The 20,043-nt window shown below is 48.6% G+C and overlaps 2 protein-coding genes across 5 annotated transcripts; one reads left to right on the top strand and one right to left on the bottom strand.

Moving 5' to 3' along the window:
* The first annotated feature begins 3,824 nt into the window (after window positions 1-3,824).
* On the top strand, window positions 3,825-9,806 carry ASPHD1 (aspartate beta-hydroxylase domain containing 1). The gene is made up of 3 exons (XM_083581611.1): window positions 3,825-5,888; window positions 8,004-8,117; window positions 9,013-9,806. The coding sequence occupies exons 1-3, from the start codon at window positions 5,132-5,134 to the stop codon at window positions 9,120-9,122; spliced, it is 981 nt and encodes a 326-aa protein (XP_083437737.1). The 5' UTR covers window positions 3,825-5,131; the 3' UTR covers window positions 9,123-9,806.
* Window positions 9,807-11,388: 1,582 nt separating this feature from the next.
* On the bottom strand, window positions 11,389-19,996 carry PAGR1 (PAXIP1 associated glutamate rich protein 1). Of its 4 annotated transcripts, XM_083581617.1 has the most exons (6): window positions 19,839-19,976; window positions 17,306-17,444; window positions 16,525-16,667; window positions 13,621-14,020; window positions 13,372-13,454; window positions 11,389-11,778 (listed from the first exon to the last, which is right to left on the bottom strand). In XM_083581617.1, exons 4-6 carry the CDS (start codon window positions 14,013-14,015, stop codon window positions 11,594-11,596), a joined length of 663 nt encoding a protein of 220 aa, XP_083437743.1. In that variant the 5' UTR covers window positions 14,016-14,020; window positions 16,525-16,667; window positions 17,306-17,444; window positions 19,839-19,976; the 3' UTR covers window positions 11,389-11,593. The 4 variants fall into 4 exon arrangements, with proteins under 4 accessions (XP_083437743.1, XP_083437744.1, XP_083437745.1 ...); XM_083581618.1 differs by lacking the exon at window positions 17,306-17,444 and having other exon boundaries at window positions 19,756-19,996; XM_083581619.1 differs by lacking the exon at window positions 17,306-17,444 and having other exon boundaries at window positions 13,621-14,017; window positions 19,839-19,978.
* Between the last annotated feature and the right edge of the window lie 47 nt (window positions 19,997-20,043).

A 20,043-nucleotide genomic window follows, 5' to 3' on the forward strand; every position in this document is an offset into this window, starting at 1 on the left:
TTTTTGCAATGTTCCATAATTATTGGGGGCATGGGGTTACAGTTAATCCCTGTCCTTTAGTAAGTTGCTCATTTTACCTCCCTTTCTCCCCAAATTAGATGTTGCTTAATTTGCAAGCTCCTGTACCCATATCTGGGTACCCCTCCCAGCAACCTCTGCCATCAAATATATTGCTCCCATAAACCTCTTCAGAAAGGCAAAAGCAGCAGCAGCAACAAAAACAACCCTTCCCCCTTTCATCATAGACTGGGGGGGGGGGAGAGAGAGAGAGAGAGAGAGAGAATCAAGGTGGGTGGGTGGAACTTCCTGAAATGAATGAATGTGGGGGCCAAGAGGAGTTATGTGGGATGGAGAGACATTCGAATAGGGTGGGGTGGCTGTTGGGGGGAACAGCAGAAAGGAGGGGAATCTCCCTTCCTTGGCTGCTTCAACTTAATCTTCCCTTACAATGGTTGCTATGGGAGTTGCAGTGGGAGAGCGGTTGCTAAGGGAGGCGCTGTGGTTGCCAGGCAGTTGCTAAGATAGGTACCAGAGACTGGTAGGGAAGTTGCTAAGGGCAATACCAAGGATGACGGATGTGCAGTTTCAGGGCTTGGTTGCAATATGGGAGGGGGCTGGACAGCAGGAAATAAGCCAAGGGTCTTATTCTGCTAGTTTTCAAGCTGTGTTCTGGATCACCCTTGGATTTCTCAATGAGAAAATCAGCCATGACACACAAGCTTATTTGAAAAACATGTTGTCCGTCACAACCACCCTTGCACCTGCCCAATGCAACCCAAAGGGAGTGATGAGTGAGTCCTAGGCTTTTGAAACGAACCCGAACATGCGTAACCAAACTGAACACATATTCTTTGTCTTTATCGCCATCTTTCTTGTCTTGCCCCTGCCCTGGTTGTCAAATTTTAGACCGTAAGCTTTGCAGGGCAGGGACCAGCATTCCTGTAGTTTGTAAGAGTGCCATGCATATTTATAGTGCTAATAGAGCATAAATATTAATATTATTGGGCAGGTTCTCTATTCATCATGTGGGGCAGTTCTGAGGACCAAGAAGTGAGTGTGCATCCTAAACACATACCCCCACACACTCACCCCAATCCTTTGCAATCTACAAGAGTTCTTTTGCAAACAAATGTTGAGCATAGAAAAATGCTTTATATCAAAACAATTTGCCCATCTAGTGTAATACTGCTTACTCCAACTGGCAACAGTTTTCCAGAGTCTCATGCAGAGGGCCTCCTCATCACCTCCTACTGAATATATTGCTACCCTGAGACCCCTTAGGAGGAAAGATGGGGTATAAATAAAGTAAAAGGTAAAATGGTAAATTTCCCTTGGATGGTTAAGTCCAGTCAAATGCAACTATGGGATGTGGCACTCATCTCGCTTCAGGTCAAGGGAGCCGGCGTTTGTCCACAGACGGCTTTCCTGGTCATGTGACTAAACTGCTTCTGGCGCAACAGGACAACGTGACAGAAACCAGAGCGCATGGAAAACCATTTACCTTCCCGCTGCAGTGGTACCTATTTATCTACTTGCACTGGCATGCTTTCGAACTGCTAGGTGGGCAGGAGCTGGGACAGAGCAACAGGGGCTCACCCCATTGCAGGGATTCGAACTGCCAACCTTCCGATCAGTAAGCCCAAGAGGCTCAGTGGTTTAGACCACAGCACCACCCATGTCCTGGTTTTTCCTTTACCTTAAATAAAATAATAAAATGAATAAATAAATATTTTAAATGATTTCTAGAGGGGTGGTGATTATGAACTGGAACAAGACTGAGAAACCTTAGGCCTCGGAGCTGAATACAGCCTTCTAGGGATCTCTGTTTGACCCTCAGGATTCTCCATGGGGCACACACCTTCCCCAGCCATGCCCCCCTCTGCAGGCTACATCCATTCCTGCCTTTGCTTTGCACCCTCACAGAGTGGCTTTGCCTAGCTGGAATGTGTCCTTGAACTGTGATAATGCCTCTTACTTTGCTGGATTGAGGATAGAAAGGGGTGGACATGTGTAGAAGCTAGGCCACTGTATGGAAATGAATTTCACATACAGTGAAATTAAGTACTTAATTTGTTCCAGAGGTCCGTTCTTAACCTGAAACTGTTCTTAACCTGAAGCACCACTTTAGCTAATGGGACCTCCTGCTGCTGCTGTGCCGCCGGAGCACGATTTCTGTTCTCATCCTGAAGCAAAGTTCTTAACTCAAGGTACTATTTCTGAGTTAGCGGCGTCTGTAACCTGAAGCGTATGTAACCTGAAGTGTATGTAACCCGAGGTACCACTGCATAGTTGTTTTTCCACTTTCCACTTTTGCCTCTGGCCCCACCCACCACTGCCATGTGGCCCCCAGCAGGAAATGAGGCCCTTGAGCTGAAAATGGATTCCCAACGCTGAACAAGAAGTTAAGGTGTTGTTGTTTTTTTAAATATTTTTTTATTAAAGTTTCGTATGTGTGTTGGGGGGGGGTATGTGTTGCTGAGTGTAGCCCGTAAAAAGATGCTTCCTGGCAGATACCATTGGGCACTCCAAGAGAGGCAAAACATATTTGTGGGGTTTCTCACAGGACTGTGTTGCCCTACCACTAGGCAGAATGAGGTCTCCACCCCAAGCAGCTGATTTTGGGTGCTTTGAGAAGACACAAATTGTTATTTGCTAATTATTACTGCATTTTTTATTCCCAGGAAGAGGGTGTTTGTGGGATCTTATTGGGTTACAAATTATCCTCGTCAGCCTTGGGTGTTATGCACACTGGCATGTGTGTCTCTGTGTGTGTTTCCACTTGTTTCACCTCAAGGAGCTGAACAAACCCAGAAGCATAATGAACCGCCAACTCTTAATTGCCCACCACTCTAAAAATCTCCAGTAGCAGGCGACATAAGAAGTTCTGCCTCAGGCTCTGGAGAGCTGCTGCCCACCAGAGGAGACAGTACTTGAGCAGTTTTTTTGGCAGGCTCTGCTTTCTAGAGTTGGGTGGTCCATGAAGTTTCCTTGGGGGTCGGTTGCCATGGGAATGGCTAAGGAAGTAGCTGCCAGCAAGGGGCTAAATATGGCAGTTGCTGGTGGAGCAGTTTATCCCTGAAGAGCATAGAAACGCAGAGGGGGGTCATCCAGCCCAACCCCCTGTAATGCAGGAATCTTTTGCCCAATGTGGGGCTCGAACCCATGACCCATGACCCTGGGATTAAGAGTCTCATGCTCCACTGGACTGATGGAGCAGGGAAAGGGAACAACTCTCTGACCCTCCAGATGGGGTTGGACTCCCAACTCCCATCCAGAGGATGGCGAGCGGTCAGGGGTGATGGGTGTAGCAGCCAACTCCTGGGGCCAATGTCCCAAGTTCAGCCCCCTCAATAAAATATTTGAGGGTGTCAGCCCCCACCCCCCCAAGTTGATGGGCATTGTCATTAAATTGGTCTCTGTGTGTATGTGCATGTGTGTGTGCTATGTCTTATGATCTATAATGCCTCCCCTCCCCCCAGTATCTTATTCAAGTTGGCAGTACAGTGGTACCTCGGGTTAAGTACTTAATTCGTTCCATAGGTCCGTACTTAACCTGAAACTGTTCTTAACCTGAAGCACAACTTTAGCTAATGGAGCCTCACGCTGCCACCGCGTTGCCACCATGTGATTTCTGTTCTCATCCTGAAGCAAAGTTCTTAACCTGAAGCACTATTTCTGGGTTGGCAGAGTGTGTAACCTGAAGCGTATATAACCTGAAGCGTATGTAACCTGAGGTACCACTTGCATTTATTCAATATTTTATTCAAGCTGGAACCCCTAATGATGGGTGCTGGGACCCCGAACCACACCACAGGCCCTCCACCTCTGCTGCAGAGGAGTCTTAGCATGGTTCATGGATGGGGGGAGGAAGGAAATGCTGGCGTAACCAATGGAGACGCCGGGAAGGTCAAGGTGAATGCTAGGGAGGAGCAGTTGCTAGGCGCGGGGTTGCTAGGCCCGTTGCTAGGGAAGGAGGTTGCTACGAGCACCGGGGCAGGGGTGACCTCGTAGGGGTGGTCCCGGTGGGCGAGCCCATGCTGCAGCGGGGGGGGGGGGAGAGGTGTTGATGAGCTCGGCCCCAGGGCAGTGACGCTGCCCCCCCCCTTTACTGCAAACCTGCGCCTGGCTGGGGCGCCTTCTGCATTGCACGTGTGGCCCCCGTGGGACTCAGCGAGGGACCCTGGCTCCCTCCCCCTTGTGCTGTAATGCACTCGCTCCCGGGAGTGGGGCGGGCGGGGGGGGCTGTTTATACAGGGCCCCGTTGCCCATTGCCGAGATAGATGCATCAGCCGGGGGTGGAGGGGGGGCCGTCTCTTTACGCAGCGATGCCTGGCCTGGTGCTGATACGAGGAAGGAGACGGACGTCAAAGGGAGGGAGGCATCCCGGGCCGGGTGGAAGGGTGTGCTCGGCGGGTGCGCGGGGAAAGGGAAGGGGGGGCACCCTAATATTCTCCCGGATGTCTCCGGCAGCCTACGTGCACGGGGAGGAATTAGGAAAACAGCAATAGAGGAGGCTGCACAGGGAACCGGGCTGAGGCAGAGGAGGGACCACAAGTGACTGGGGAAGCTGGAAGAGCAGGCAGCAATCTCAGAGGACTGGAGGGACTGCAAGCCGTCAGGTAGAGATGAGGAGGGGGTGAGAAAGGGATGGAGGGGATGAAAGGCGGGGAGGGAGGGAGAAGAATATTGGGGGAATAGGCTCAAGTAGGGAGGAGCGATTAAGGGGGGCGTTGAGGATGAGGAGGGGGTAAATACATGGGTGGAGATAGATGTCCAGAAATATTGTGGGTGGGCTGCGAATGTGGAGAGATTTACTGGCCCAGAATACAGCAAAACAGAGCTAAGACCTTAATTTCTGGGGTGGTGGGAGGAGGAAATGAGAAATGTAGCAGTGGAAATGACTGAGTCAATGGGGCTTGAAGCCAGCCGCCCTCAGAAAACAAAGCGAAGCGGCAGAAGAATGGCTAGGTCTGTGTAGCGGCGGCCGAGCCAAATACTGAATGAGGTGCACCTGGTTAAGAGCAAGGGGTTAAAAGGGCACCCGACCAATAGGGCAGGGGTCAGACGTTGAAGAATGGGAAGGCTGCAAGGAGCTGCCTGTGCTGATAGGGTGCTCTAAGCCCACCTGAAGATGCCCTCTATCATGGCCGACTGGGGTCTGCACGGCCTTCTCTCGCCACTCCTCCCTGACACTTCGTCTTGGCGCCCTCGGCCAGAGCCCACCATAGCCGTGCTGGGCTCCCTGGCCTTGCTGTTTGTTTGGTACTGCTACCGCGTGGGGAGCGGGCAAGCGGCCCCCGCCTCTCACCAGCAGGGCATGCCCACAGAGGAGCGATGTCCTCGCCGTGCCCTCGGGAGCGATGCTGCCAACCAGCGCCTGTATCGCAGCCTGCGAGACTACGCCAAGCGCTACTCTTGGTCGGGCATGAACCGGCTGCACAAAGGCATCCGAGACCAGGCCCATTACCAGCTGGGCGAGCGCCTGGCAATCCAGAAGCCCAGCACCTTCTACCTCCCAGACTTGCCTTCTGCCCCCTACTTCCCCCGCGAGTCCCAGCGCCACGACGTGGAGATCCTCGAACTCAGCTTCCCGGCCATCTTGCGAGAGTTCGAGGGCATCGCATGGGACTTTGCGCCTGGAGCGCCAACCCCGCGGGGGTGGACGGCCAATGCCAACCCTGGCTGCCATAGCTATTACCTCTACCGGCAAGGGGAGTGCGTGGCGCAGAACTGTCGCAGCTGCCCGTGGACGTACCGGGCACTCAGTGCGCTGCGCACCTTCGTCAATGCCAACCGCTTTGGAAACGCTTGCTTCAGTGTCTTGCAGCCTGGAACTGTGCTGCCTGGGACCTACGGGCCAACCAACACCCGGGTGCGATGCCATTTAGGTGAGCAAATGCTGGAAGAACAGCCAGGCGGGCAAGATATGGGGGCTTCAGTGTGTGGGGAAGCTTGCAAGGCCAGAGTCTTCCACCATGCATGCGTTGTCCACTAGCTGGAAATTCTTGAGTCCCTAAACAGGAGGCAGAGGACTTCTGTTGTTTATAAGCATCAGAAATAAGTACCCCTTAGGGGTCATTTTTAGGGCTGCAATATATAGTTAATCGGTGCCCTAGATCAATCAGCCAACTAGCAAATCTGTTAAATTGTTTGGAATAATGCAAATACTTTCCAAAAAACATGCAGGTGGAAAGTGGCATCATAGAAGAGGCATTTCTTCCTGTGCATGGGGATGCTTCTTCCAGTAAGATTTTGGCTCTGCCGTGAGACACTTCTAGAAATCAAAGGAATGCTTTCTTTCTCTTTAGAACTATTGTTTTTATATGCTGAAATATATGATGATTTACACATCAATTAATCTGCTAAAGCTCATACAGTTAATTAACAATATTTCTTTAAACAGAGCAACAGCCCTATTCACTTTATGGCAAAGGAATCTCATAAGACCTTTTTAGTTAAGAGTTGGCCTTCAGTCTGGGAAACTCTGGTGGCTTTCGATGAGTCACTGGCTGCTTCCTCACTTTAATTTCCTCGTATGAAAACAGAAATAATCATCTATCTTGCAGGGTCGTTGTTAGGTTCAAACATTAACCATTGTAAAGCATGTAGTAGTAGTAGATTAGTAGTAGATTAGTTGGATATGTGGAAGTGGAATAACAGTAGACTTGAAGTTGCCTTCAACAAGAAAATGTAATGGTATCACACAGCTGTTCAGACCTTGAGTGTCAATCATTCATTTATTTATTTTAAAAAAGCAAGTTTCTAGCTCTCAGGTATATTTGAAAATATGCAATATTCTCAAAGAGCTCTAGTAGGCATAAGGCAAATTTGTATGCCCTGCATTGCCCCTGGTTCGTTCCTTCCTTCCTTCCTTCCTTCCTTCCTTCCTTCCTTCCTTCCATAACCTTTTATTGGGTTTAACAAGCAAGGCTCATAGGAATAATAAATGAGACAAATAAATAGACCAAGTCCTGTTCCACCCATTCTGATCTCCGGTAACGGCCTAGTTTGCCTGTCATAGTAAGCCTGACTGTGGCACAAAAACATTGGCTTCCGAACAAGTCACAGAAGGAACAGGAACTTGCACCTGCTCTTCCCTGAACTTTTTTGGGTCAAACCATACAAGAGCTCAGCCAAGGTTCGTGTTGTTCAAACCTGGGGTCATGCTTCAGGTCTCTTCTCTTTAGCCACTACCTCTAACGGCAGGGCCTACCTTGGCTACAAATCATGGTTAAAGGTGAGACACCCTGGCCATGGATTTGGACGGCACGCTAAGCTTACTTGCCATGCTACGATAACTGAAAAAGCCAGTGGGGGACAGGGAGCAAAATGGCTGCCATTTCCTCCTCCTCCTCCTCTGTTTCCCTAAGCTATGGTTTGGCCTTCTGTGACGTGTGAATGCAGCCTATGCGTCCCTCCTCCCCAGAAACCTTCTGTTACGCCTCACCCACATATTTCCGTCTTGCTCTGTCATTTGCAAGTAAAATCAGGCAGACAACGCCCCCAATTCCCTGCAAAGACTCAGATCAAGACTGTCAAAAAAATTATGTAAGTGCTTTGCTTTTTGTGCCCATCCTCTCTCTCTTTCTTTCTTTCTTTCTCTCTCACCCACCCACCATGAAGTCTTTTCTAGAAGGAGCTCTGCATACGAGCATTTTATCCACACCTTTCAGGATTGGGATGGGGTGAGAGAGAAGCAACATTTCCTTGTGGGAAGGAAGAAAGCAGTGAGGTGGGCCTGCAAAGGCAACAGCAGGGCCTTCTTCGGATAAGAATGTCATCCCCTTCCCAACCCAAAGAAAGCCAGTATCCAGCAACTGCCCTGTTGGAAGGAACATCTGATGCCATCTCCTGCTCCAGTAGAGCTGGTTGCTTTCTAAACATATCTTAAATTTTTTCAGGGCTTTGAGATGCTAGTCAAAAAGTGAGCTCTCAATCTGCTGAATAAATACACAAACTTAGGAAGCTTCCTTGTTACAGCCACCTCTTTCTTCCATTTCTAGGGCTAAAAGTACCTCCTGGTTGTGAGTTGGTTGTGGGGGGTGAGCCTCAGTGCTGGTCCGAAGGATACTGCCTCCTAGTAGACGATTCCTTCCTGCATACAACGGCTCACAACGGTAAGAGAATGGCTTTACAGGCTAAGGCTACACATCTGATGCCCTCCAGATGTTTTGAACTACAACTCCTACCAGCTCCAGCCAGCATGGCCAATAATCAGGGATGCTGGGAGTTGTAGTCCAAAGTATATGTGGAGGCATTAAACTGACTTTGCTCCTCCCACCCTTTTTTAGAAATCATAGGGGTTGGGCCTGGGGAAATTATACACTCAGCCTCAGTTTCCCAATCTGTGAAATGGGAGGGAAAACATTCATGTCACTGCAGATTTGGCTATCCGTTTGTCAGGGGGTGGGGTTGCCTTACTGCCTGCTCCGCTCACCCATATGACTTCTCTTAAAGAGGTAAAAGTAAAGGGACCCCTGACCATTAGGTCCAGTCGTGACCGACTCTGGGGTTGCGGCGCTCATCTCGCTTTATTGGCCGAGGGAGCCGGCGTGCAGCTTCCGGGTCATGTGGCCAGCATGACTAAGCTGCTTCTGGCGAACCAGAGCAGTGTATGGTACCTACTTATCTACTTGCACTTTGATGTGCTTTCAAACTGCTAGGTTGGCAGGAGCAGGAACCGAGCAACGGGAGCTCAGCCCGTCGCGGGGATTAGAACCGCCAACCTTTTGATCGGCAAGTCCTAGGCTCTGTGGTTTAACCCACAGCGCCACCCGCGTCCCTTAAAGAGATATAACCTCTTTAGAAATAGTAGGGAGCTGACATAATGCCATCCTGCTTGACACATTGATGGCTGATCACCTATGGTCAATCTTTACTCACCATGGGCAACCAACGGTGTGTGAATTTATGCAGCTGAGCTGCCTTGTCAGGATTCTGTGACGCCCTCACAAGATTAAGGATCTTTCACAATTTGAGGGTTACAGATAACTCTAACCCTATTTGTTGCAGGTTCTCCCACTGATGGCCCACGGGTGATATTTATTGTTGATCTCTGGCATCCCAATGTGGCAGGACCTGAGCGACAGGCGCTAGACTATATCTTTGCCCCTGGTCGGTAGGTGCCTGCTCAGGATCAGGTATTGTAGCCAAGAGAGGGGGGGAACCCCATAATGCCACCAATAGTGTTTGCTGCTCTTCACAATCATCAAAGCCTCCCACAATATTGCCTTGGAACGGAAACTCTTATTTTACCATTGTGCAGACTGTACTGGGGGGGATGGCCCCCCCTTCCAACTTTGGAGTTCTGCATCTGAACTAAAATCTACGCAGGGATGTATCACAGATGGGGAGGCGGGGCTCCTTTTCTCTCTCTCAATGTGATGCTGTGACCTAAAATACTTGTTCTATAGACCTTTGTGACATGGTATACATTGGTTCCTCTTCTTGCCATTCTGTTGGTGGTAGACGCTGATCTGGATGGGTCCTTGTGGCCTTTTCTCATCTCTTGTGAGTCTGGGGTTATTCAAGTGCAAGTGCTGCTGTCTACAGCCCAGGACCAGAAGGCCTCTGAGTTCTACTGAAGTTCAACAATCCTGATTTTAGTAGCATGGACTTCTCCAGTTTTTTGGGAAATGGGTGGGTTGGGGAAGAGAAGCAAGCCAAGGTGAGCACTATTTCCACCTGTCTGTGATCATTTGTTAATTCCCACCCTGCATCTGTTACCGCGACGTTTGTGTGGCAGGATTTAATCCAAAAGAGCCTTGCTAATTAACCTGCACCCCAATAAAATAATTAGAACCCTCTGCCTCGTGTCTCAATTTTTCTCTACTGTGAGGGGAAAAAAATCAGAATCCTCTTTACTATTGGCTCAATATGAGTTGTGAGGCGTGGCAGAGCACAGGCCATGAAGGAAGCAAACCGTGGCCTGAAGTATTGCTGTCACCCCGACATTTAATAAATGCCTCAGACTGGGACGTCACTGCTCAGAAACTTTGACAAAATCCAGTCAGGGAAAAGTCTACTAATTGGATCAAGGACGTCAATAGCCTGAGGGAGCAATATGTCACTGCAGATCTGCATGCGAGTTATTAAAATAATGGGTATGACTGTATGCATGGGATGGGCGGGGAGAGAATTATTGGCGCAGGCCTCCACCATGACCAGAATACTGACACACAGAAGAAGACAAGTCCTTCTGCCTGCTTTTTACATCCATATGTTTTGCCTGCATCCCTATCTTGCCGGCTGCGACTTGGAATCAGTCTTGACAGCCATCCACCCGGTTTCTGTGGCTGTAACCCAAAACACACTTGAGGGCTGCAATCCTAACCATATCTACTCAAAAGTAAGTCCCTTTGAACTCCATGGGGCTTGCTCCCACATAGGTGGGGTTAGGAATGCAGCTTTTACCCCACTGAGGGTAGGATTCGAACCAGTGGCTTCAAGTTACAAGAAAGGAGATTCTGACTAAACATCAAGAACTTTCTGACAGTAAGAGCTGTTCAGCAGTGGAACAGACTCCCTCGGGAGGTTCACTGCAGCTTTTAAAGCAGAGGTTGGATGGCCATCTGCCATGGATGCTTTAGTTGAGATTCCTGCATTGCCGGGGGTTAGACTAGATGACCCTTGGGGTCCCTTCCAACTCCACAATTCTATGATTCTATGGACACGGATAGACTTCCAAGTAAACATGTATTGTAAGTGACTTAGGGCATGCTTATTAGATTTCAATACCAGCTTCTAAAAAAAATGTTTTTTTAATAATAAAAAGTGGCAAAAATCTGCTACAGGATTAGAAAGAAAAATCGCATCGCATTCCCTTTTTTAAAAAAAAAAAAAGACTTTGACTTGATCTGTCAGAGTCTGACATACCCAGTTTTCTTCCCTGTTCCTCCTGAACAAGCTTTTTCTGCGCCTGCCAAAAACATCTAACAAAGACATTTGCTTCCCAGTACATACAGTTCCAGGAGCAAGAGTTTCATTGCGTCCTCACCTGCCACAGGAGGTGGGAAGAGAGAAAGGCTTGCCACACACCCACACCTGCTCATGTTGCTTTCCTGGGTAGCAGTCCGCAAATTTTGGCTGGCCTTGATAGTCAGAATGTGTATGTACCAGGAGCTTCTCCAAGCAGTACTATCTGGTGTTGGTGTCCCTGACCTCGCATCCCTAAAGGCAGCATGAGTTCAGGAAGAATCCCCTGCTCTCCCTCTCCAGGTCCAAGTGTGGGGCAGAGAGGTGAGGGGGTGGAGGTTTATCGCTGCAGGCGCCCTGTGCTTCGAAGGCCCCCCAAGGCCTTTGAAAGCAGAGCACCACTGTGGGGAAGACACTCTGTACCCTCACCAAACTCTTAAGGTCCTAAGAACAAAAACAAGAGAATTTAACAAGTAAAAACAAACTCACCAGCTTTTATTTACACTCAAATAACCCAAAGCAAGTGCTTCCTGCCAGTCAGTGCAAGATGCAAACCAAAGTACATTGTCTGACCCAATGGGTCCGTCCAGTAATTTCCTTCGCCTCGCATTGAACCCACAAGTCCACAGTTCCACTTGGCTTGAAAGGATTTTAAAAGGTCCTGTTGCCTCCACTGCACTCAGTATTTGCGCTGGCGCAGGAAGAGACCTGGTGGCCGTTTTGGAGTGGGTACATCATCTGAGTCAAGGTCAAAGAGGTCTCGGCCCGTCTTCATTATCTGTTCCTCTAAGACTTTGTGGCGCTTCATATCTGACAGCACCTTGTCCATGCGAGCCTCCCTCTTCTGGCTCTTAGCTGAGGTCCCTGAAAATAAAATAAACACCAGTTAGGATCTGTGGACTCAGTGGGAAGTGTAAGTTGGGTCCAGGTTTTTAAAAATGAGAGGTAGGCTTCAAATGCAAGGTGCCAGGAAACCATTGTTCTTCCCTAAAGGTAAAGGTAAAGGGACCCAACAGTTAAGTCCAGTCGCAAACGACTTTGGGGTTGTGGTGCTCATCTCGCTTTACAGGCTGAGGGAGCCAGCGTTTGTCCGCTTCCGCAGACAGTTTTTTCCAGGTCATGTGGCTAGCATGACTAAGCCGCTTCTGGTGAAACCAGAGCAGCGCACAGAAACGCCGTTTACCTTCCCACTGAAGCGGTACCTATTTATCTACTTGCACTTTGACGTGCTTTCGAACTGCTAGGTAGGCAGGAGCTGGGACTGAGCAACGGGAGCTCACCCCATCACAGGGCCTCGAACCGCCAACCTTCCGATCGGCAAGACCTAGGCTCAGTGGTTTAGACCACAGCGCCACCTGCATCCCTTGTTCTTCCCTAACTAGATCCAAATCTACACTCTGTTTTCACCGCTGTAAGAGGGTCTGCATTTTGCATAGGTTTAGAATTTCCCCAATCTCTTCTTTGAGGAACTTTAAAGTATTTTGTAATCAGCTTTGAGGTTTTTCCTCTCTAATTAAGTGGTGTATAAATTTTATCCAATAAATATATAAGCATGCTATGTAGGTCTTCCTGTCCATGCCCTTCTCCCTTTCCTAGGCTCCTGTCTAGACCAGGTGTGGAGAACCTTTGGCCCACCAGATGATGCTGAACTACAGCTCCCATCATCCCTGGCCACTGGCCATGCTTGATGGGCCTGATGGGAGTTGTACTCCAGCAAAATCTGGAGGGCCACTGGTTCTCCCTACACCAGGTCTAGACAACAGAAAACTGTCAGCCAATTTGCCTTAACTTTTGTAGGGGAGTCTCACATGTTAAACCTCTTGGGCAGACGTAAGGGACTTCAGGCGGGATTTTCAGAGCAATATTCTGGAGTCCTAGCATTTAAATAGGGATGGAGAATCTGTATCCTGTGAGCTGGATCCAGACCATTGTGGCATTTCTTCCAGCATGCCTGAAGAGAGCTTTATATTTGTGGATCAGATTGCCTGACAGCTGGGCCTTGTGAGCACCTTCAAAGCTTTCCCCAAGTGAGAGGCTGACTTCCTGTTTAGAGAGGGACCCTTTTGAAAGCGCATTCAGGCCAGCTGATGGCCTGTTCCTTTGAAGATGAATACCTTGCTCATGCCAGCAGGCCAGATCCAAACTACAGGAAGGAGAGGCAACCCTACCTTTTGGAGGTGGAGGTGGATTGGTGGGTGGGCCAATGGTCCCCGACTGAAGTGGGAGGGAGGTTCCCTACCTCTCAGTTTGAGAGAGGAGTGTCAGAATTGTGACAGAAGTAAGCCAGAACAGGGTGCACGAGAGCATGATCTAAATTCTGAGGTTGCAAATGGGGCTCCTCAAAAGAGAACAAGGACAATCAAGCATGACTCCAGGATTCTCTGGAAAGTGTGTGTGTTTAGGGAGAAATCCAGTCGTCCCAATACAGCCAGGGTGGGCGGGTGGCTTTCAACATACCAGGAGTTCTTCGACGATTGATCAAGGAGCTCTTAGGGGAGGCAGGCTCATCATCGAAGTCAAACTCCGTTGGCACGTGGGGCCTGCAGCAAAGAGAGAAAAATGGGAATCCGCCCAGCACCAGAGCCTGTAGCCCCTCCCTCCTTTCCTGTCACCAGCACCATCTCAGATTTTGGATGCTTCCCCAAACTCCCTTTACAAGTCAAATATTACCCCTCTCCCCGCAAAAAGAAATACATGCGCTCTCACTTCTCTTCCTCCTCTTCTTCCTGGTTCTCCAGCTGCCCATCAGATTTATCCTCATCTTCGCTGTCAGGCTCTGGGGTAGGGTTGCGCCGGGGTAGGATCTCTGCCTGGATCTCTAGGGTCCCCTGGGCAGCAATGAGCTCATAGAGGCGCCGGATCTCCTCAGGGGGAGGCATCCAGCTGTCTGGGGACTCCAGTTCCTCATCGCTGCAGGGGACGCACCAATCCTCCTCGGCCGATTCGTCTCCCTTCGCCGACTGCTCCCCATCTCTCTCCCCGGCTGTGTCATCTTGTTCCTCGGTGGTCGGAGGTAGCTCTGAGGCAGGCTCATCTTCCACTGCCAAGGACTGCATCCCTGAGGTGACTTCACCTTCCTCCACAGTGCTGGCCTCCTCCATGGCTGCTGGAGAGACAGAGGCCACAGAACTGAGAGAGGCAAGGCAAACAAGACCCTAACGTAACCGGGCAAGGACCTGCCTGGTACAAGACAGCGGCCATCTTGGGAAACCCCTACAGCAAAGTGTGAGCTAGCGTGGTGCATCAGTTCAAGAAGCAGGAGTGTGGGTGGCTGGTTGTCCCACGCCTGCAAGATTATCTTTCTCTTTTGGCATCAGAGACTCCTCTCCAAACTTTCACATCCTCCAATGAAAGTTTTCTTGGGAGCGCAGAGATGGGGCTCAAAAAGATGAATTGCCAGTGTTTCCAAACTAACACCTTAGATACACCTCTCATAGTTGCCTGTAGTTGAGGGAGTAGGGTTATCTGTCATGAAAAGTGTAGAGAAAAAATGTATGTACTGGGAAACCTTCTTAGGCCTCCTCTTTCTTGCTGCCTCTGCCAGCAAATTCAGAGACATCTTAGCTCTGTCTCTTAACACCTTTCAGATCAATAATCCCTTGATCTGCCCCAGCCTTCCCATAAATAATGAAGTGGAATTCGCCCCTGTTCAGAGGAAGCGCCCAGATAAAGATCTCTTTGAAGTTGCCAATTGTTATTCATTCTGCCATTCTGCTGCAAGAAAAACCAGGAAGCCTGTGGCTCATGCCAGGGTAAGAGCAAGGAGGAAGAGGCACAGAAGAGGAAGATGTCTCAGGATGCACCAACCAGACCTTATATCAGACTCCAGTCCACTGAGATGAATCAAGGTTCTGCTGGCCCATCCTGGCAACCTCCATATCGGAGAAGACCCTACCACAGCTCCCAGTGTATTCTTGGTCAGGGGGGAGACATGACGCCATGAGGAACAACCCCCTTCCCTCCAAGGCCCTAACTCAGAGATGCTCCATCCAGAGAACCTGTAGAATCAGGGGGCCCCAAGAGCCCTACAGGATCCACCCCACACCCCAGATCTGGATGCAGACATCCTGACTTTGTGGTCTTATAACTTCATTAAGTCCAAGACTGCAGCATAAGCCAGTCCAGAGCTCTACTCAATCCTGAGGATCCAAAAACTTAACTCCTCCTGAGGGAGCTATGTTGCAGTAATGGTAATGGGAGAATTGATTACAAAAAGCGCCTGGGGTGGGGTTTTGAAGTCCTGAAGTCTCTGCTTTAGACTCCAGAGACAAGCTTCTTACAATCAACTCTGAATGCTATGAAACTGCAAATACATACAGTGGTACCTTGGGTTACACACACTTCAGGTTACAGACTCCGCTAACCCAGAAATAGTGCTTCAGGTTAAGAACTTTGCTTCAGGATGAGAACAGAAATTGTGCTCTGGCAGTGCAGCGGCAGCGGGAGGCCCCATTAGCTAAAGTGGTGCTTCAGGTTAAGAACAGTTTCAGGTTAAGAACGGACCTCCGGAACGAATTAAGTACTTAACCCGAGGTACCACTGTACTAGATAGAATGACGACACTAGCAAGATGAGTCAGTGTCAAGCCATAGTCAGTGTTCTCAACAGGTAAATCCATTCAGGAAGGCTATTCCCCCAGGTTAACTTCCAGATGAGACATCCTTGATTTGACTACCTGCCCAATCTCCCAATCCCTAGAAGTTCTCTCATTTTACCCAATCGCCTTTCTGACCCTCATGCTGGTTCCTTCTCACTGGTCACATTTTCGGTTCCACTTGACTCACTTTAGATCAGGGGTAGGCAACCTAAGGCCCATGGGCCATAAGCGGCCCATGGGGGTTGTTTAACCGGCCCACGAGCCACCCCTGGACCAAGCCACCCGCTTGGTGAGTCCTTGTGCGCTGCACTAAAGCGGTGCAGCATGGGGACTCGCTTCTGCAGCGCGAGAAATTGCGTCTGCGCAGACACAGGCACCAGAAATCATGTCTGCACATGCACAGATGCCGGAAATCACAGGCGCGATCTGGCCCATGGAGGAGTGAATCGGCCTGGGCGAGGTAAACCTTGCTGCCCCCTGCTTTAGATTAACAGTCCCCTGAAGTAGTGTGACCCTACTTTGGGGATCGGCTGGGTGGCAGTTTTATAAAGGGGCCCCAAATATATATGTCTACTGTCCCCAAATGTAACATATCTTTTTCTCCCAGCAACCTGGTAAGCAGCTCACTTGCTCTTCAGCGTCAGTCTTCAGGCTTTCGATAACCCTGACTGGCATCATTAGACAGCTTCCTTGCTGCTCAGTACATTGGCTGTCAAGCCACAGACCTCGCTAGACAGCTCCACTGCCAAGCCCAGAAGACACAGAATAGGCCAGCAGCCAAAGAACAGTTCTCTTGCCAGGAAACTCAGTTTTCCCTCTTCCTCGCTCTCACTGCACTTAGGCAATCAATATGATCCAGGAAGTTCTCCCACTGCAGTAAAACTATATTCCGCAAACATTTAGTCCTTGGGCTCGTTCCTCACAGCTGCTCATAAGGACCTCCATTGTGGGTTTTTGTTTCTAGATGGCCCCGCAGACCCAAACATCACACTGGCCACAACAACAAAAATTACCTTTTATTAGGAGCCCAAGCAGGGGCAAAGATCAGCAGGAAGACCCTGCAGAAAGTCCCTTCCACTGGAGATCAAAATCGATATGCAGAGAAGTAATGTCTTCACAACTGCGGCTTCCTAAAGAGGATGGTCTCAGCCCAACCCTGCAGTGATTTAGAAGGCAAAATATTACTTTTCGCAAAAGCCCCTTAAGAAACTCAGACATATAAGCTCAGCGCCAAATGGCGCCTTAAACACGGATTACGGTCGCCACAGCGGAATGTCTAGGCGCCATCCCCCCAATTAAATTTGTTATTATTATTCTTCATTTCATTTCTATATCAATTTGTATTTTAAAGAAAAAATCTCAAAGCTGTTTACAACACATTGAAATATCAAATCAAGCAATACAGAATAAAACAAATTCAAGCTTCAAGGAAAATATTTCAGATCCTCCTCTAAGTGACATCTAAGTCGGAATAGGACCTGGGAGACCAGGGTTCAAATCCCAGCTTAGTCATAAAGGTCACCGGGTGACCTAGGGCCAGTCACAGCCTCTTAACCTACCTCACAGGGTTGTTGTAGGGATTGACTGAGGAGGTGGGTGAACCACGTACTCCTTGGAGAAAAAGGCAAGCTATAAATGCAATAAAGAAGCTGTTCTGCTTACCTGCTCAAGAAAGGTGGAGGGGCCAGCCAGATGGAGATGTCAGTCGCCAACCTGGCATCCAGAGATCTCCATGTGGTCGCAATTGGACCTGCACCAGTTGCAAGACATGCCTGGCTAATTTCTAATGCTGACCTTAAGGTCTATAGATGATGACAACTGCATAGATCAACTAAGCTTGTCTGCATTTTTCTTCTTTTTTAACCAGGTATTGCTGGGTTTTAAATGTACCGTATTTTTCGCTCTATAAGACGTGCCAGACCACAAGACGCACCTAGTTTTTGGAGGAGGAAAACAAGAAAAAAAATATTCTGAATCTCAGAAGCCAGAACAGCAAGAGGAATCGCTGCGCAATGAAAGCAGCAATCCCTCTTGCTGTTCTGGCTTCTGGGATAGCTGCGCAGCCTGCATTTGCTCCATAAGATGCACACACATTTCCCCTTACTTTTTAAGAGGGAAAAAGTGAGTCTTATAGAGCAAAAAATACGGTAATATTTTAAGTCCTAATGTAGTAGCTGAGAGACAGACATAATCTGATATAGGATCAGATTTTTTACCCATTGTTGTCTTTTTAATTGTATATATTGCTTGTTTTATGTTGCTATGGCCGTTGGCTAATGCAAATAAAGTTTATCTATTATTATTATTATTATTATTATTATTATTATTATTATTGGATCAGCTATCCTATCCTATGCAGAAGTTCAGTGAGACTTACCTCTAGGTATGTGTGTACAGAACTACAGCCTAAGCTACAAATCAGGCAACCTCCAGGTTGAATCTTGCCTCTGCCATGAAATCATTAGGTGACTGCCTACTCTCACAGCAACATAAGAAGCTGCCTTATACTGAATCAGACCATTGGTGCATCTAGTTCAGTAATGTCTACACTGACGGGCAGTGGCTTTCAAGGGTTTCAGACTGGGGAGATGCTGAGGATTGAACCCAGGAGCATATGCATGTAAAGCTCTGCCCGTGAGCCACAGGCTCTTCCTCTCTTTCTTAGCTCAGTCCTTCCCTCCTGCAAAGTGGGTGAAGATGATACGGAGTTACCTTACTGGGCTACATAAGGATTGCTATTAGAATAGCTAGATGACTGTATGTGAAGTACTGTACAGTGGTACCTCGGGTTACATACGCTTCAGGTTACAGACTCCACTAACCCAGAAATAGTGCTTCAGGTTAAGAACTTTGCTTCAGGATGAGAACAGAAATCGTGCTCCGGCGGCACAGCAGCAACAGGAGGCCCCATTAGCTAAAGTGGTGCTTCAGGTTAAGAAGTTTCAGGTTAAGAACGGACCTCCGGAATGAGTTAAGTACTTAACCCGAGGTACCACTGTACTTGAAAGCATAATGCAGGTATTTAAAGCAATATCCTTTAATGCAGGGATGGGGAAATTGTGACCTTCCAGATGTTGCTGGATTATGGCTCCCATCATCCCTCACTCATGGCTCGGCTGGCTGAGGCTGATGGGAAGCCAACATCATCTGCTCTACAGGGCAACAGTTTCCCATCTCTGATTTAATGTAAGTAAACCACTCTCAGCTACCACACCAAAGCATAAACCAAATACAAGGACAATATTGTTGAAAATGCAGCAAGCTAATAAAGTTACACACATATCAGCCTGGACATTCCAAGGAAAGAAGATATAAGTTTCATGGGCAATGATCCCTGCCTTTAGCTTTCTTTCGGAGAAGAGATTGCTGGAGACCAGTGCCGTCTTTTAAATATTTGGTTTATTCCCAAATATTCAGGTAGAGGATAGAAGATGGAGGCAAACAATATAATCACTGCTGCCAGGCAAGGACCTTAAATCAGTTGTCCAGTGAGCAGAAGCTTCTGCACCAGTTCTCCCACTGTTTTCAGAAAGCTGTCATTTCATCAGTTTCAAGCAGGAATCCCGCCCCAACTCAGAATTAGAAGTTGCCAAACATGCCACTTTCCACAGCCTCTTAAATTTTCTTACAGAAAGTTAATGGTTGGGAGAAAAGCACTCCTAAGAGCTTCTACTGGTATTCTGGACCCCCAACATACCTGATAGCAGCTATAATATTAAACTAACATTCCTTTCTTCCGTTGCTTTTATATTTTTACTCCAGTCAAGAGTAGTCAGGCTTGGCATCCGGCCTATGCTAAAATTTTTATTTTTTTATTGACCATCCACTCTGGAGAAGAGCTGTGCAGCTAACTTCAAAGCTATATCCTTCTTTTAGTTAAGTATGACCATGATCCAAAGTTATGCATTTCTCACGGCCCATTGAGTTCAATGGCGGAGTTAAATCCGAACAGCTACCCGTAAGTAAGTCACCCCACTGAGCACGGCATCTTGCTCCCTTGTATTAATAAGTAAAAGAGGACATTGCACGAGGATCTATACTTTTGCTACTGTAATCAGTCAATCCACGGCACTCCTAAAATGCTTAACTTCGGCTGGATCATGCTCAAAGTCAACTAAAAGAAGATCTATTGTCTTAGGATCCTGCCCCCCTCCCCTTCTAATTTCTTTAAAAAGTCACTCTGCACATGCTCAAAGACACTTCATCGGATCATTTCTTCCACGGCTCGGCAACTAAACACGAACCACGATCGCTGATTAAGTCTTGCGGGGCTTCATCACGGCGGGTGGCCTGCGAGGGAAGGGAGGGAGGAGACTCGTTCACCCACCCGCCGCGGGTCTTATCCGGACCTTGAAGCTCGCGCGCTTCCCTGCCATGTCGGTTTCCTTCGCCCCGGACCAACCAAGGATCAAAAGCTGAGCGGCGCACAACCGATCACCCAAAACCAGCCAGCAAAAGCCGAGTCTAAGAACAATCGATCGCGGCGGCTGGAGAAGGGGGTGTACTCAAAAGTACCGGTCACTTTCTCAATT

Source organism: Podarcis filfolensis, assembly GCF_964270895.1.
Source record: "Podarcis filfolensis genome assembly, chromosome: 13".
Lineage (NCBI taxonomy): Eukaryota > Metazoa > Chordata > Lepidosauria > Squamata > Lacertidae > Podarcis > Podarcis filfolensis.

Bases quoted from the DNA above. Each gene is read 5' to 3' on its own strand.
- ASPHD1 (XM_083581611.1), top strand. From the start codon at position 5,132: ATGCCCTCTATCATGGCCGACTGGGGTCTGCACGGCCTTCTCTCGCCA. The intron at 5,889-8,003 runs GTGAGCAAATGC...TTCCATTTCTAG, and splicing joins CCGGGTGCGATGCCATTTAG to GGCTAAAAGTACCTCCTGGT. The intron at 8,118-9,012 runs GTAAGAGAATGG...TATTTGTTGCAG, and splicing joins GCATACAACGGCTCACAACG to GTTCTCCCACTGATGGCCCA.
- PAGR1 (XM_083581618.1), bottom strand. From the start codon at position 14,015: ATGGAGGAGGCCAGCACTGTGGAGGAAGGTGAAGTCACCTCAGGGATG. The intron at 13,455-13,620 runs GTGAGAGCGCAT...TCTTTGCTGCAG, and splicing joins GAAGAAGAGGAGGAAGAGAA to GCCCCACGTGCCAACGGAGT. The intron at 11,779-13,371 runs GTATGTTGAAAG...TTTTATTTTCAG, and splicing joins CAATCGTCGAAGAACTCCTG to GGACCTCAGCTAAGAGCCAG.